Source organism: Ascaphus truei, chromosome 7 (genome assembly GCF_040206685.1).
Source record: "Ascaphus truei isolate aAscTru1 chromosome 7, aAscTru1.hap1, whole genome shotgun sequence".
NCBI lineage: Eukaryota > Metazoa > Chordata > Amphibia > Anura > Ascaphidae > Ascaphus > Ascaphus truei.
In genome coordinates, this window is record NC_134489.1 from 111,299,475 (window position 1) to 111,313,544 (window position 14,070).

General features: G+C 56.7%; 1 protein-coding gene across 2 annotated transcripts in view; it reads right to left on the minus strand.

Annotated features, from left to right (window-relative positions):
• Positions 1 to 14,070, minus strand: part of HEG1 (heart development protein with EGF like domains 1) — a 160,336-nt gene that overhangs the window by 100,849 nt on the left and 45,417 nt on the right. For both annotated transcript variants that reach the window (XR_012802766.1, XM_075609900.1), the window contains exons 2-3: positions 5,896 to 9,702; positions 5,683 to 5,799 (exon numbers count right to left, since the gene is read on the minus strand). Coding sequence is in view for 1 of the 2 variants with exons in the window: in XM_075609900.1 (XP_075466015.1) it covers positions 5,683 to 5,799; positions 5,896 to 9,702 (3,924 nt within the window). In the remaining variant the exon portion in view is untranslated. The remainder of the gene's footprint in view (positions 1 to 5,682; positions 5,800 to 5,895; positions 9,703 to 14,070) is intronic.

A 14,070-nucleotide genomic window follows, 5' to 3' on the forward strand; every position in this document is an offset into this window, starting at 1 on the left:
TCTCACACAGGCTCCCACCATCCACACGTCTCACACAAGCTCCCACCCCCACACATCTCACACAGGCTCCCCCCATCCACACGTCTCACACAGGCTCCCACCATCCACACGTCTCACACAGGCTCCCACCATCCACACGTCTCACACAGGCTCCCCCCATCCACACGTCTCACACAGGCTCCCACCCCCACACGTCTCACACAGGCTCCCACCCCCACACGTCTCACACAGGCTCCCCCCATCCACACGTCTCACACAGGCTCCCACCATCCACACGTCTCACACAGGCTCCCACCATCCACACGTCTCACACAGGCTCCCACCCCCACACGTCTCACACAGGCTCCCACCCCCACACACATCTCACACAGGCTACCACCATCCACACGTCTCACACAGGCTCCCACCATCCACACGTCTCACACAGGCTCCCACCATCCACACGTCTCACACAGGCTCCCACCCCCACAAGTCTCCCACAGGCTCCCACCCCCACAAGTCTCACACAGGCTCCCACCATCCACACGTCTCACACAGGCTCCCACCATCCACACGTCTCACACAGGCTCCCACCATCCACACGTCTCACACAGGCTCCCACCATCCACACGTCTCACACAGGCTCCCACCATCCACACGTCTCACACAGGCTCCCACCATCCACACGTCTCACACAGGCTCCCACCCCCACACGTCTCACACAGGCTCCCACCCCCACACGTCTCACACAGGCTCCCACCATCCACACATCTCACACAGGCTCCCACCCCCACACACGTCTCACACAGGCTCCCACCATCCACACGACTCACACAGGCTCCCACCATCCACACGTCCCACACAGGCTCCCACCATCCACACGTCTCACACAGGCTCCCCCCATCCACACGTCTCACACAGGCTCCCCCCATCCACACGTCTCACACAGGCTCCCACCATCCACACGTCTCACACAGCCTCCCACCCCCACACGTCTCACACAGCCTCCCACCCCCACACGTCTCACACAGGTCCCGTCCCCACACGTCTCACACAGGCTCCCGCCCCCACATGTCTCACACAGGCTCCCCCCATCCACAGGTCTCACACAGGCTCCCACCATCCACACATCTCACAGAGGCTCCCCCCGTCCACACGTCTCACACAGGCTCCCACCATCCACACGTCTCACACAAGCTCCCACCCCCACACATCTCACACAGGCTCCCCCCATCCACACGTCTCACACAGGCTCCCACCATCCACACGTCTCACACAGGCTCCCACCATCCACACGTCTCACACAGGCTCCCCCCATCCACACGTCTCACACAGGCTCCCACCCCCACACGTCTCACACAGGCTCCCGCCCCCACACGTCTCACACAGGCTCCCACCCCCACACGTCTCACACAGGCTCCCGCCCCCACACGTCTCACACAGGCTCCCACCATCCACACGTCTCACACAGGCTCCCACCATCCAAACATCTCACACAGGCTCCCACCATCCACACGTCTCACACAGGCTCCCTCCATCCACACGTCTCACACAGGCTCCCCCCATCCACACGTCTCACACAGGCTCCCACCCCCACACGTCTCACACAGGTCCCGCCCCCACACGTCTCACACAGGCTCCCGCCCCCACACGTCTCACACAGGCTCCCACCCCCACACGTCTCACACAGGCTCCCACCCCCACACGTCTCACACAGGCTCACCCCATCGACACGTCTCACACAGGCTCCCACCATCCACACGTCTCACAGAAGCTCCCCCCATCCACACGTCTCACACAGGCTCCCACCCCCACACACATCTCACACAGGCTCCCACCATCCACACGTCTCACACAGGCTCCCACCATCCACACGTCTCACACAGGCTCCCCCCATCCACACGTCTCACACAGGCTCCCCCCATCCACACGTCTCACACAGGCTCCCACCATCCACACGTCTCACACAGGCTCCCCCCATCCACAGGTCTCACACAGGCTCCCACCATCCACACGTCTCACAGAGGCTCCCCCCATCCACACGTCTCACACAGGCTCCCACCATCCACACGTCTCACACAAGCTCCCACCCCCACACATCTCACACAGGCTCCCCCCATCCACACGTCTCACACAGGCTCCCACCATCCACACGTCTCACACAGGCTCCCACCATCCACACGTCTCACACAGGCTCCCTCCATCCACACGTCTCACACAGGCTCCCCCCATCCACACGTCTCACACAGGCTCCCACCCCCACACGTCTCACACAGGTCCCGCCCCCACACGTCTCACACAGGCTCCCACCCCCACACGTCTCACACAGGCTCCCACCCCCACACGTCTCACACAGGCTCCCCCCATCGACACGTCTCACACAGGCTCCCACCATCCACACGTCTCACACAGGCTCCCCCCATCCACACGTCTCACACAGGCTCCCCCCATCCACACGTCTCACACAGGCTCCCACCATCCACACGTCTCACACAGGCTCCCCCCATCCACACGTCTCACAGAGGCTCCCCCCATCCACACGTCTCACACAGGCTCCCACCATCCACACGTCTCACACAGGCTCCCCCCATCCACACGTCTCACACAGGCTCCCCCCATCCACACGTCTCACACAGGCTCCCCCCATCCACACGTCTCACACAGGCTCCCACCATCCACACGTCTCACAGAGGCTCCCCCCATCCACACGTCTCACACAGGCTCCCACCATCCACACGTCTCACACAGGCTCCCACCCCCACACGTCTCACACAGGCTCCCCCCATCCACACGTCTCACACAGGCTCCCACCATCCACACGTCTCACACAGGCTCCCACCATCCACACGTCTCACACAGGCTCCCACCCCCACACGTCTCACACAGGCTCCCACCCCCACACACATCTCACACAGGCTACCACCATCCACACGTCTCACACAGGCTCCCACCATCCACACGTCTCACACAGGCTCCCACCATCCACACGTCTCACACAGGCTCCCACCCCCACAAGTCTCCCACAGGCTCCCACCCCCACAAGTCTCACACAGGCTCCCACCATCCACACGTCTCACACAGGCTCCCACCATCCACACGTCTCACACAGGCTCCCACCATCCACACGTCTCACACAGGCTCCCACCATCCACACGTCTCACACAGGCTCCCACCATCCACACGTCTCACACAGGCTCCCACCATCCACACGTCTCACACAGGCTCCCACCCCCACACGTCTCACACAGGCTCCCACCCCCACACGTCTCACACAGGCTCCCACCATCCACACATCTCACACAGGCTCCCACCCCCACACACGTCTCACACAGGCTCCCACCATCCACACGACTCACACAGGCTCCCATCCTCCACACGTCCCACACAGGCTCCCACCATCCACACGTCTCACACAGGCTCCCCCCATCCACACGTCTCACACAGGCTCCCCCCATCCACACGTCTCACACAGGCTCCCACCATCCACACGTCTCACACAGCCTCCCACCCCCACACGTCTCACACAGGTCCCGTCCCCACACGTCTCACACAGGCTCCTGCCCCCACATGTCTCACACAGTCTCCCCCCATCCACAGGTCTCACACAGGCTCCCACCATCCACACATCTCACAGAGGCTCCCCCCGTCCACACGTCTCACACAGGCTCCCACCATCCACACGTCTCACACAAGCTCCCACCCCCACACATCTCACACAGGCTCCCCCCATCCACACGTCTCACACAGGCTCCCACCATCCACACGTCTCACACAGGCTCCCACCATCCACACGTCTCACACAGGCTCCCCCCATCCACACGTCTCACACAGGCTCCCACCCCCACACGTCTCACACAGGCTCCCGCCCCCACACGTCTCACACAGGTCCCACCCCCACACGTCTCACACAGGCTCCCGCCCCCACACGTCTCACACAGGCTCCCACCATCCACACGTCTCACACAGGCTCCCACCATCCAAACGTCTCACACAGGCTCCCACCATCCACACGTCTCACACAGGCTCCCTCCATCCACACGTCTCACACAGGCTCCCCCCATCCACACGTCTCACACAGGCTCCCACCCCCACACGTCTCACACAGGTCCCACCCCCACACGTCTCACACAGGCTCCCGCCCCCACACGTCTCACACAGGCTCCCACCCCCACACGTCTCACACAGGCTCCCACCCCCACACGTCTCACACAGGCTCACCCCATCGACACGTCTCACACAGGCTCCCACCATCCACACGTCTCACAGAGGCTCCCCCCATCCACACGTCTCACACAGGCTCCCACCATCCACACGTCTCACACAGGCTCCCCCCATCCACACGTCTCACACAGACTCCCACCATCCACACGTCTCACACAGGCTCCCACCCCCACACGTCTCACACAGGCTCCCACCCCCACACGTCTCACACAGGCTCCCACCCCCACACGTCTCACACAGGCTCCCACCCCCACACGTGTCACACAGGTGCCCACCCCCACACGTCTCACACAGGCTCCCACCCCCACACGTCTCTCACAGGCTCCCACCCCCACACGTCTCACACAGGCTCCCACCCCCACACGTCTCACACAGGCTCCCACCCCCACACGTCTCACACAGGCTCCCACCCCCACACGTCTCACACAGGCTCCCACCCCCACACGTCTCACACAGGCTCCCACCCCCACACACATCTCACACAGGCTACCACCATCCACACGTCTCACACAGGCTCCCACCATCCACACGTCTCACACAGGCTCCCACCCCCACACGTCTCACACAGGCTCCCACCCCCACACGTCTCCCACAGGCTCCCCCCATCGACACGTCTCACACAGGCTCCCACCATCCACACGTCTCACAGAGGCTCCCCCCATCCACACGTCTCACACAGGCTCCCACCATCCACACGTCTCACACAGGCTCCCCCCATCCACACGTCTCACACAGACTCCCACCATCCACACGTCTCACACAGGCTCCCACCCCCACACGTCTCACACAGGCTCCCACCCCCACACGTCTCACACAGGCTCCCACCCCCACACGTCTCACACAGGCTCCCACCCCCACACGTGTGACACAGGCTCCCACCCCCACACGTCTCACACAGGCTCCCACCCCCACACGTCTCACACAGGCTCCCACCCCCACACGTCTCACACAGGCTCCCACCCCCACACGTCTCACACAGGCTCCCACCCCCACACGTCTCACACAGGCTCCCACCCCCACACGTCTCACACAGGCTCCCACCCCCACACGTCTCACACAGGCTCCCACCCCCACACGTCTCACACAGGCTCTTACACCCACACATCTCAAACAGGCTCCCACCCCCACACGTCTCACACGGGCTCCCACCATCCACACGTCTCACATAATAGCATTGTTCTGCGAGTGGATGTATAAACGAGCATTAAACAGTGTGCACAGCCAGGTAACGGTTATGGAAATACATTATAATGTCTCCAACTAACTCAACAAAATGCTTTCCCATTCATTTGGGGACACCTTCGGGATGCGGGAATACATGCCATGCATACTCCTTCTATGTTAACTTCAGAGGTAGCTGAAGCCTTTAATGTCTAAAAGAATAAGTATAGCTTTTATCATTTCCATTATTCCGTAAATTCTCATTACACACAGTGTGGGGGCCGTACAACACCCCGATATTCACTGTACGCTGGTACTTACCTCTCCCACAGTGCTCTCCTTGCCAGGCAGACGGACACTCACATCTGGACGCTTGGATACGATCATCAGCCACACAGAGGCCCCCATTCTGACAGGGGTTGGGTGAGCAAGGTCTGGCTGCAAAACCCCCCAAAACATCAGTGAGATAAAACATTTATGCTAATCCCTCCGCTGCCACCACTATACAAATGCACAGTGCACTGGGAGCCTGACCTGTTTCTGCTGCTGCTGATGCTGTGGTAGTGGAGAGAGTGGAAGTGGAGAGAGTGGAAGTGGGTGGTTTCGTCACAGAGGTGGTGGAATATACCCCAGTCATTTTGCCAGAAGTTGCTGTGGTTTGAGCACCTGTCTTCCTGCTTTTGGTACTCACTGCAGTACTTGTTCCTAGATATGACCTTGAGATTACAGTGTTATAATCCATTGTAGTGGTGCTGCCTGTTGCCCCCTGACTGTTTGAATAACCTGTGGTCAGTCCAGAGTTACCCGGTCCCGTAGTCCTGAGGGTAGACTGGGGAAATCCCTCTGTGTTATAATGGAACGGTATGAGAAGACTCTTGGAAGTTGTGGTAGGTGGAACAGATTCCGTTGGCTGTGATGGAGCTTCAGAGAGGGGTGTTGTTGCTGCAACACTTTGTGTCCTTGATTCCTCAGTTGAAGTGATTATCAGCGAAGTTCCATCCTGCGGTGTCAGGGTCCCCAGAAATAAGTCTTCTGTTCCGGTGAGAGATGAGCTGTTCAGAGCTCCATCAAACGAAGTGACAGTGCTGTGTCCCACAGGTTGGTCGGTCCGGGGGATGTGTCCAGTTACTGAACTTTGTGAGGTTGTTGAAGACTCCACAGTCTGACTGAGTGACGGTGTTACAAGGGAGACACTGGTCTCTGTGCTATCTGCTGAAGATGGTGCAGTGTGGGACGATGGTGGAAGTAACGTTGTAGATGACACAGGAGTAAATGCAGGTAGCGTGGATATCGGTGTTGGAGAGAAATAGGAAGCCGTGGAGAAAGAGAGTGGGGGAATCTCAGAGAGAGAAGGGGAAAATGAGGAAGAGGACTGAGCTGATAAAACTGATGTTAATGGAATAGGAGATGAAGAGAAGACATCAGATGATGAAGACTCTGTGGCCAGGGAGGAGGAGGAGGAGGAGGAGGAGGAGGAGGAGGAGGAAAATGTGGCCACTTCTCCTGGAGAAGAAGAAAATGACTCACTGGAGAATTGGGTGGAAGCTGAAATATACAATGTGGACGATGAAGATACAGAGATAGACAGTGATGAGTTGTTGGATGAGGAAGAAAATGATGATGATGGCAAGTCTGTATACAAGGGCTCAGATGTATTCGCTGCTCCGGACTCTGACTTACTAGTCATAACATCTGTCCCTGTAAACATGTCTGTTGTATGTGGAGCGGTGACTGGGACACTAGTGAAAGGAATTGTGGAATCCAAAGTGTGGTGGGCACTGGAAGATGAGTAGGTGAGTATCCTATAGGAAGAGGTCAGCAGGGGGTCTGTGCCAGGCACTGAGGTGCCGGAGTCCCGTGTGGAGGTGCCAGAGTCCCGTGTGGAGGTGCCAGAGTCCCGTGTGGAGGTGCCAGAGTCCCGTGTGGAAGTAGCAGAGTCCCATGTGGAGGTGCCAGAGTCCCGTGTTGAGGTGCCAGTGTCCCGTTTTAAGATGCCAGAGTCTCGTGTTGAGGTGCCAGAGTCCCATGTTGAGGTGCCAGAGTTCCGTGTTGAGGTGCCAGAGTCCCGTGTTGAGGTGCCAGAGACCCGTGTTGAGGTGCCAGAGTTCCGTGTGGAGGTGCCAGAGTCCCGTGTGGAGGTGCCAGAGTCCCGTGTGGAGGTGCCAGAGTCCTGTGTTGAGGTGTCAGAGTCCCGTGTTGAGGTGCCAGAGTCCCGTGTGGAGGTGCCAGAGTGCCGTGTTGAGTTGCCAGCATCCCGTGATGAGTTGCCAGAGTCCCGTGTGGAGGTGCCAGAGTCCCATGTGGAGGTGCCACTGTCCCATTTTAAGATGCCAGAGTCCCGTGTTGAGGTGCCAGAGCCCCGTGTGGAGGTGCCAGAGTGCCATGTTGAGTTGCCAGCATCTCGTGATGAGTTGCCAGAGTCCAGTGTGGAGGTGCCAGAGTCCAGTGTGGAGGTGCCAGACTCCCGTGTGGAGGTGCCAGAGTCCCGTGTGGAGGTGCCAGAGTCCCGTGTGGAGGTGCCAGAGTCCCGTGTGGAGGTGCCAGAGTCCCGTGTGGAGGTGCCAGAGTCCCGTGTGGAGGTGCCAGTGTCCCGTGTTAAGGTACCAGTGTCCCGTGTTGAGGTGCCAGAGACCCGTGTTGAGGTGCCAGAGACCTGTGTTGAGGTGCCAGAGTTCCGTGTTGCGGTGCCAGAGTCCTGGGTGGAGGTGCCAGAGTCCCGGGTGGAGGTGCCAGAGTCCCAGGTGGAGGTGCCAGAGTCCCGGGTGGAGGTGCCAGAGTCCCGGGTGGAGGTGCCAGATTCCCGTGTGGAGGTGCCAGAGTCCCGTGTTGAGGTGCCAGAGTCCTGTGTTGAGTTGCCAGTGTCCCATTTTAAGATGCCAGAGTCCCGTGTTGAGGTGCCAGAGTCCCGTGTTGAGGTGCCAGAGTCCCGTGTGGAGGTGCCAGAGTCCCGTGTTGAGTTGCCAGCATCCCGTGTTGAGTTGCCAGAGTCCAGTGTGAAGGTGCCAGAGTCCCGTGTGGAGGTACCAGAGTCCCGTGTGGAGGTGCCAGAGTCCCGTGTTGAGGTGCCAGAGCCCCTTGTTGAGGTGCCAGAGTCCCGTGTTGAGGTGCCAGAGTGCCGTGTGGAGGTGCCAGAGTCCCGTGTTGAGTTGCCAGCATCCCGTGTTGAGTTGCCAGAGTCCAGTGTGAAGGTGCCAGAGTCCCGTGTGGAGGTACCAGAGTCCCGTGTGGAGGTGCCAGAGTCCCGTGTTGAGGTGCCAGAGCCCCTTGTTGAGGTGCCAGAGCCCCTTGTTGAGGTGCCAGAGTCCCGTGTTGAGGTGCCAGAGTCCCGTGTGGAGGTGCCAGAGTGCCGTGTGGAGGTGCCAGAGTCCCGTGTTGAGTTGCCAGCATCCCGTGTTGAGTTGCCAGAGTCCAGTGTGAAGGTGCCAGAGTCCCATGTTGAGGTGCCAGAGTCCCGTGTTGAGGTGCCAGAGCCCCTTGTTGAGGTGCCAGAGTCCTGTGTGGAGGTGCCAGAGTCCCGTGTGGAGGTGCCAGAGTCCCGTGTGGAGGTGCCAGCGTCCCGTGTGGAGGTGCCAGAGTCCCGTTTGGAGGTGCCAGAGTCCCGTTTGGAGGTGCCAGAGTGCTGTGTTGAGGTGCCAGAGTGCCGTGTTGAGGTGCCAGAGTCCCGTGTTGAGGTGCCAGTGTCCCGTTTTAAGATGCCAGAGTCCCGTGTTGAGGTGCCAGCGTCCCGTGTTGAGATGCCAGCGTCCCGTGTTGAGATGCCAGCGTCCCGTGTTGAGATGCCAGCGTCCCGTGTTGAGATGTCAGCGTCCTGTGTTGAGATGCCAGCATCCCGTGTTGAGATGCCAGCATCCTGTGTTGAGATGTCAGCATCCCGTGTTGAGATGCCAACGTCCCGTGTTAAGATGTCAGCGTCCCGTGTTGAGATGCCAGCGTCCTGTGTTGAGATGCCAGCGTCCCGTGTTGAGATGCCAGCGTCCCGTGTTGAGATGCCAGCGTCCCGTGTTGAGATGCCAGCGTCCCGTGTTGAGATGCCAGCGTCCCGTGTTGAGATGCCAGCGTCCCATGTTGAGATGCCAGTCTCATGCCTTTGTCTTGCCGTGTGAGAGGACCCTGCTAAGTCTGCATCCGAAGCCGCGTTATAATCAGTCGTTATCTCCGGGCTATCTGCAGACACGCTGGCATTAGTTACTGATAACAACGTCCTGTCCCCAGCTCTGGCGAAGGCGGTGGACATGTATGTGGTGTCCACGTGTGAGGAGGTCCTGTACGTAGTGTCCACGTGTGAGGAGGTCCTTTTACTCATAAGCTTCTTAGTTGCCGATTTGTTGCTATCTTCGGTGGCTGAAAGGAAGAGTAACAATACAAACATTACACGTGTGTCTCATTCTGTTACTTTGTATTTTGCTGCAGAAAGTTCTGGAAATCCTCATGAGAACAACAGCTAAAACCAAACGCTGAGCCCGCAGCCGGCCACATTTAGACACATTATTGTTTCATTTAGATGTTTTAAATGCCTGACTTCCCCTCTGCCAGAGAAGGGACAACTCCAGTCCTCAATGGCCACCAACAGGTCAGGCTCACAGGATATTCCTGCTTCAGCACAGATGGCTCAATTAGTTGCTCAGTCTTTGAGTGACTCAGCCACCTGTGCTGAAGCAGGGATATCCTGAAACCTGACCTGTTGCTGGCCCTTGAGGACTGGAGTTGGCGCCCCTGGCTTAGATCAATAAACGTGGATCCCCAATTGAAATACCCGTATCGTAATTATGCAAAGATTTTCTCCGCCGGTGAGGCAGGCGATCACAGACATTACTGAGAGATGGATGCATCGCTCACCCCCAGGATCTCGCTGGGTTCCGAGCAGACAGCAGCAGTTCTAGATTGTAATGACGTTCTGTCCCACTCACAGGCCGGGATTTAACGAAACTAGGATTCAAGTCAGTGGCCAGGTCTAGGGGCGCCATATTCTGCGCCACTGTTTGATGGATCTCGGCCATTGGGTGATCGATTGTACTCATGTAGAAGACCCCTCTAAGGTTGGGAAAGTTCTAGACATATCACCCAATCCCTTACATCATGCTTCTCCGGTATCTGGGTACAGGAGGTGAACACAGCCCTGCGATACCTGGGAAATATGCAAATGTCAATCATTTGAATAGATTTAGCATGTTTAAATGTGTCTATATCTCAGGCAAAGGTGAGGGGTACAGTGACCAGTACTCCAAATAGAATTCACTTAACTGCACACTACCTATATTTAAAATATAACCTTTAATATCATATACTTAAAACATATATTACCAAAGAAAATGTGTGATAACTATTAAAAATAAATTAAATAAAGTCACTTGTGCTACCAAGAAAGCCTCTCATATGTAGATACTCCAATGTACCATTGGGACTGGAGTATTAGAGGCTACAGAAGGTGCAAGCAGCCAGGGTGGGCAAATAAGCTCACCACTTCACTAGCTAGCCCGATAAGCGAGTAAATATAGTAGCAGCAGGGATGGTATATCATATACCTTGAAATAGATGGTACAGTATATCCAAGTATTCAGTGCCAAAATACCCCAGGAATCATTACCGAGCTACTACACTCATTTATATATATATATGGCTAATCTAGAATGAATGGCTGACAAACACTGTATTAAAACAGCCCCATAACAGGGGCTGACAACATCATCACGCGTCCCTGCTGCTACTATATTTACTCGCTTATCGGGCTAGCTAGTGAAGTGGTGAGCTTATTTGCCCACCCTGGCTGTGTGCACCTTCAGTAGCCTCTAATACTCCAGTCCCAATGGTACATTGGAGTATCTACATATGAGAGGCTTTCTTGGTAGCACGAGTGACTTTATTTAATTTATTTTTAATAGTTATCACACATTTTCTTTGGTAATATATGTTTTAAGTATATGATATTAAAGGTTATATTTTAAATATAGGTAGTGTGCATTTAAGTGAATTCTTTTTGGAGTACTGGTCACTGTACCCCTCACCTTTTTCTGATTCACTTCAGTTCACAGTTGCACCTACTTTCATATATCATTATCAATTAAAATGTATTTGTTTCATTATACAATTAGTATGGTTTAGTTGATCACTCCCCAATCCCTTCCCTTTTATATCTCAGGCAGCCCGGGAGTAACGCCCGGGAGTAACGCCCGGGCTGGGTACGCGTTATTTCCTGGTGCTAAACGTAATGCTGCTTAGTGAATATGGGAGGAATAGAATTTAGGCGGCCATGATATTATATCCCTTAGAATAGAGGCCGGTACAGAACACGCCAGGCACTCCGGGTTAGCGCCACATTCTTTGCGTTAGGGAATACTGCGTTATAATTAACAGGCGAAGGTTACAAAAGGTTAACGGAGATTTGAGTTGGTGGCTCCTCCCTCTACGCCTGACTTCCCCTGCAAATACGCTCTACACTGCACGTGCTCCTACGGTATTCTGTTCCGTTTAGATTGTAAGCTCTGTTGGGCAGGGAATCCTTCCGGTTTCATGCACGAGTGGGACTTTCTATATTATCTCCCTGTATTTGCGGATTCTGCGAAGCGCTGCATACATTGGGGGTGCTATATAAGTATATACATACTGTATATACTGCCAATACCTTAGTGCAGGGGGTCTCAACCTCAGCCCTCAAGACCCCCCCAACAGGTCAGGTTTTCTGAATATCCCTGCTTCAGCACAGGTGGCTCAATCAGTGGCTCAGTTGATGATTGAGCCAGCTTTGCTGAAGCTGGGATATTCTGAAAACCTGATCTGTTGGTGGGGCGGGGGGGCTTGAGAACTGGAGTTTGGACCTCTGTACCCCAGTATTAGTGAATCTAGCCGCTAGTCTTACTCTGCTTGCTCTCCCTCTCCTCTTCACCTCACCCACTCTCTCTACCTCATTCCACCTCCCCCTCTTTCTCTCTCCTTACCTCTCTATACTTCATCCCCTCTATTTCTCCCCTTTCCCTCACATCTTCTTTTCTCCCTCCCTCCCTCTCCTTTTCTCCCTCCCTTGGATCCTCTCCCCCCCCACCACCCTCTCTTCCCATCTCCATCTCCCCCCCACCCCCCTCTCTCTGTCTCCCACCCCCTGTCTCCCCATGTCCCTCTCCCCCACCCCCCTCTCTCCCCATCTCCCTCTCCCCCCTACTCCCCTCTCTCTGTCTCCCACCCCCGTCTCCCCTCTCCCTGTCTCCCACCCCCTGTCTCCCCATGTCCCTCTCCCCCACCCCCCTCTCTCCCCATCTCCCTCTCCCCCCCACCCCCCTCTCTCTGTCTCCCACCCCCGTCTCCCCTCTCCCTGTCTCCCACCCCCTGTCTCCCCATGTCCCTCTCCCCCCACCCCCCTCTCTCCCCCCACCCCCCTCTCTCCCCATCTCCCTGTCCCCCACCCCTCTCAGTGAAACGTGTGTGAATGTGTTTTCCTGCTCTGGCTGCGGATGTCATGATTTTGGGTGGATCAGATCTGGCGTTCAGAGGAATTTGTCAGAACAAAGGCTGCGTCCCTGATATCTGCAGTGTCCGAGCTCGCGGGGACCTGGCGTTTCCTTCCTGCGGTCCCAGACCCTCCCACCCCCGCGCCAGGAACTGCCGGATAAACACAGGGGATTGCCGGGCGTCCATTGTCTAGACGAGGCTTATAAACATCCGTCATTGTGATTAGGGAGAACGCAAACACATAACAGGACTGGCACAGAAACACTGGCACAAGGACTGGCGTGGCACATTAACCTGAGACTCCGCACTCTCGTATTTGCCACAAGTATTGTTTCATTCGTGGGGTTATATTCGCCCCCCTACCACTTTTGCTAGAAGGCTCTTCCATGTAACTACTTCTCTCTCGTGTTCCTGCTCGACACTAAGGGGTTGAAGGCGCAGTCCCACATAGCGACATATGATTGTGACACCAGTAACCCCTTTGCTGCTGGAGAGGCCTAGAAGACCCCGTGGCAGTAAAACTGTAGCACGGTCCCAGCACATGTGAGGTTTGTCTGACTGAGAGCTTCAGTGTAGCACGCCCTGTGCGGTGCTCAGAGCAGGCGCTTCTGGCAGGGACGGGGTTAAACTGTCATAGCATCTCTGACATGAGCCGTGTTAACCCTGCAGTATCTGGGCTGCTCAGAGAGGAAGCAGTGTGTCCGCTCACAGTGGAAGCACAGGGGAAGCACAGCCAAGCACAGGGGAAGCACAGCCAAGCACAGGGGAAGCACAAGGGAAGCACAGGGGAAGCACAGCCAAGCACAGGGGAAGCACAAGGGAAGCACAGGGGAAGCACAGGGGAAGCACAGACAAGCACAGGGGAAGCACAGCCAAGCACAGGGGAAGCACAGCCAAGCACAGGGGAAGCACAGCCAAGCACAGGGGAAGCACAGCCAAGCACAGGGGAAGCACAAGGGAAGCACAGGGGAAGCACAGCCAAGCACAGGGGAAGCACAGCCAAGCACAGGGGAAGCACAGCCAAGCACAGGGGAAGCACAAGGGAAGCACAGCCAAGCACAGGGGAAGCACAGCCAAGCACAGGGGAAGCACAGGGGAAGCACAAGGGAAGCACAGCCAAGCACAGGGGAAGCACAGCCAAGCACAGGGGAAGCACAAGGGAAGCACAGCCAAGCACAGGGGAAGCACAGCCAAGCACAGGGGAAGCACAGCCAAGCACAGGGGAAGCACAGCCAAGCACAGGGGAAGCACAAGGGAAGCACAGCCAAG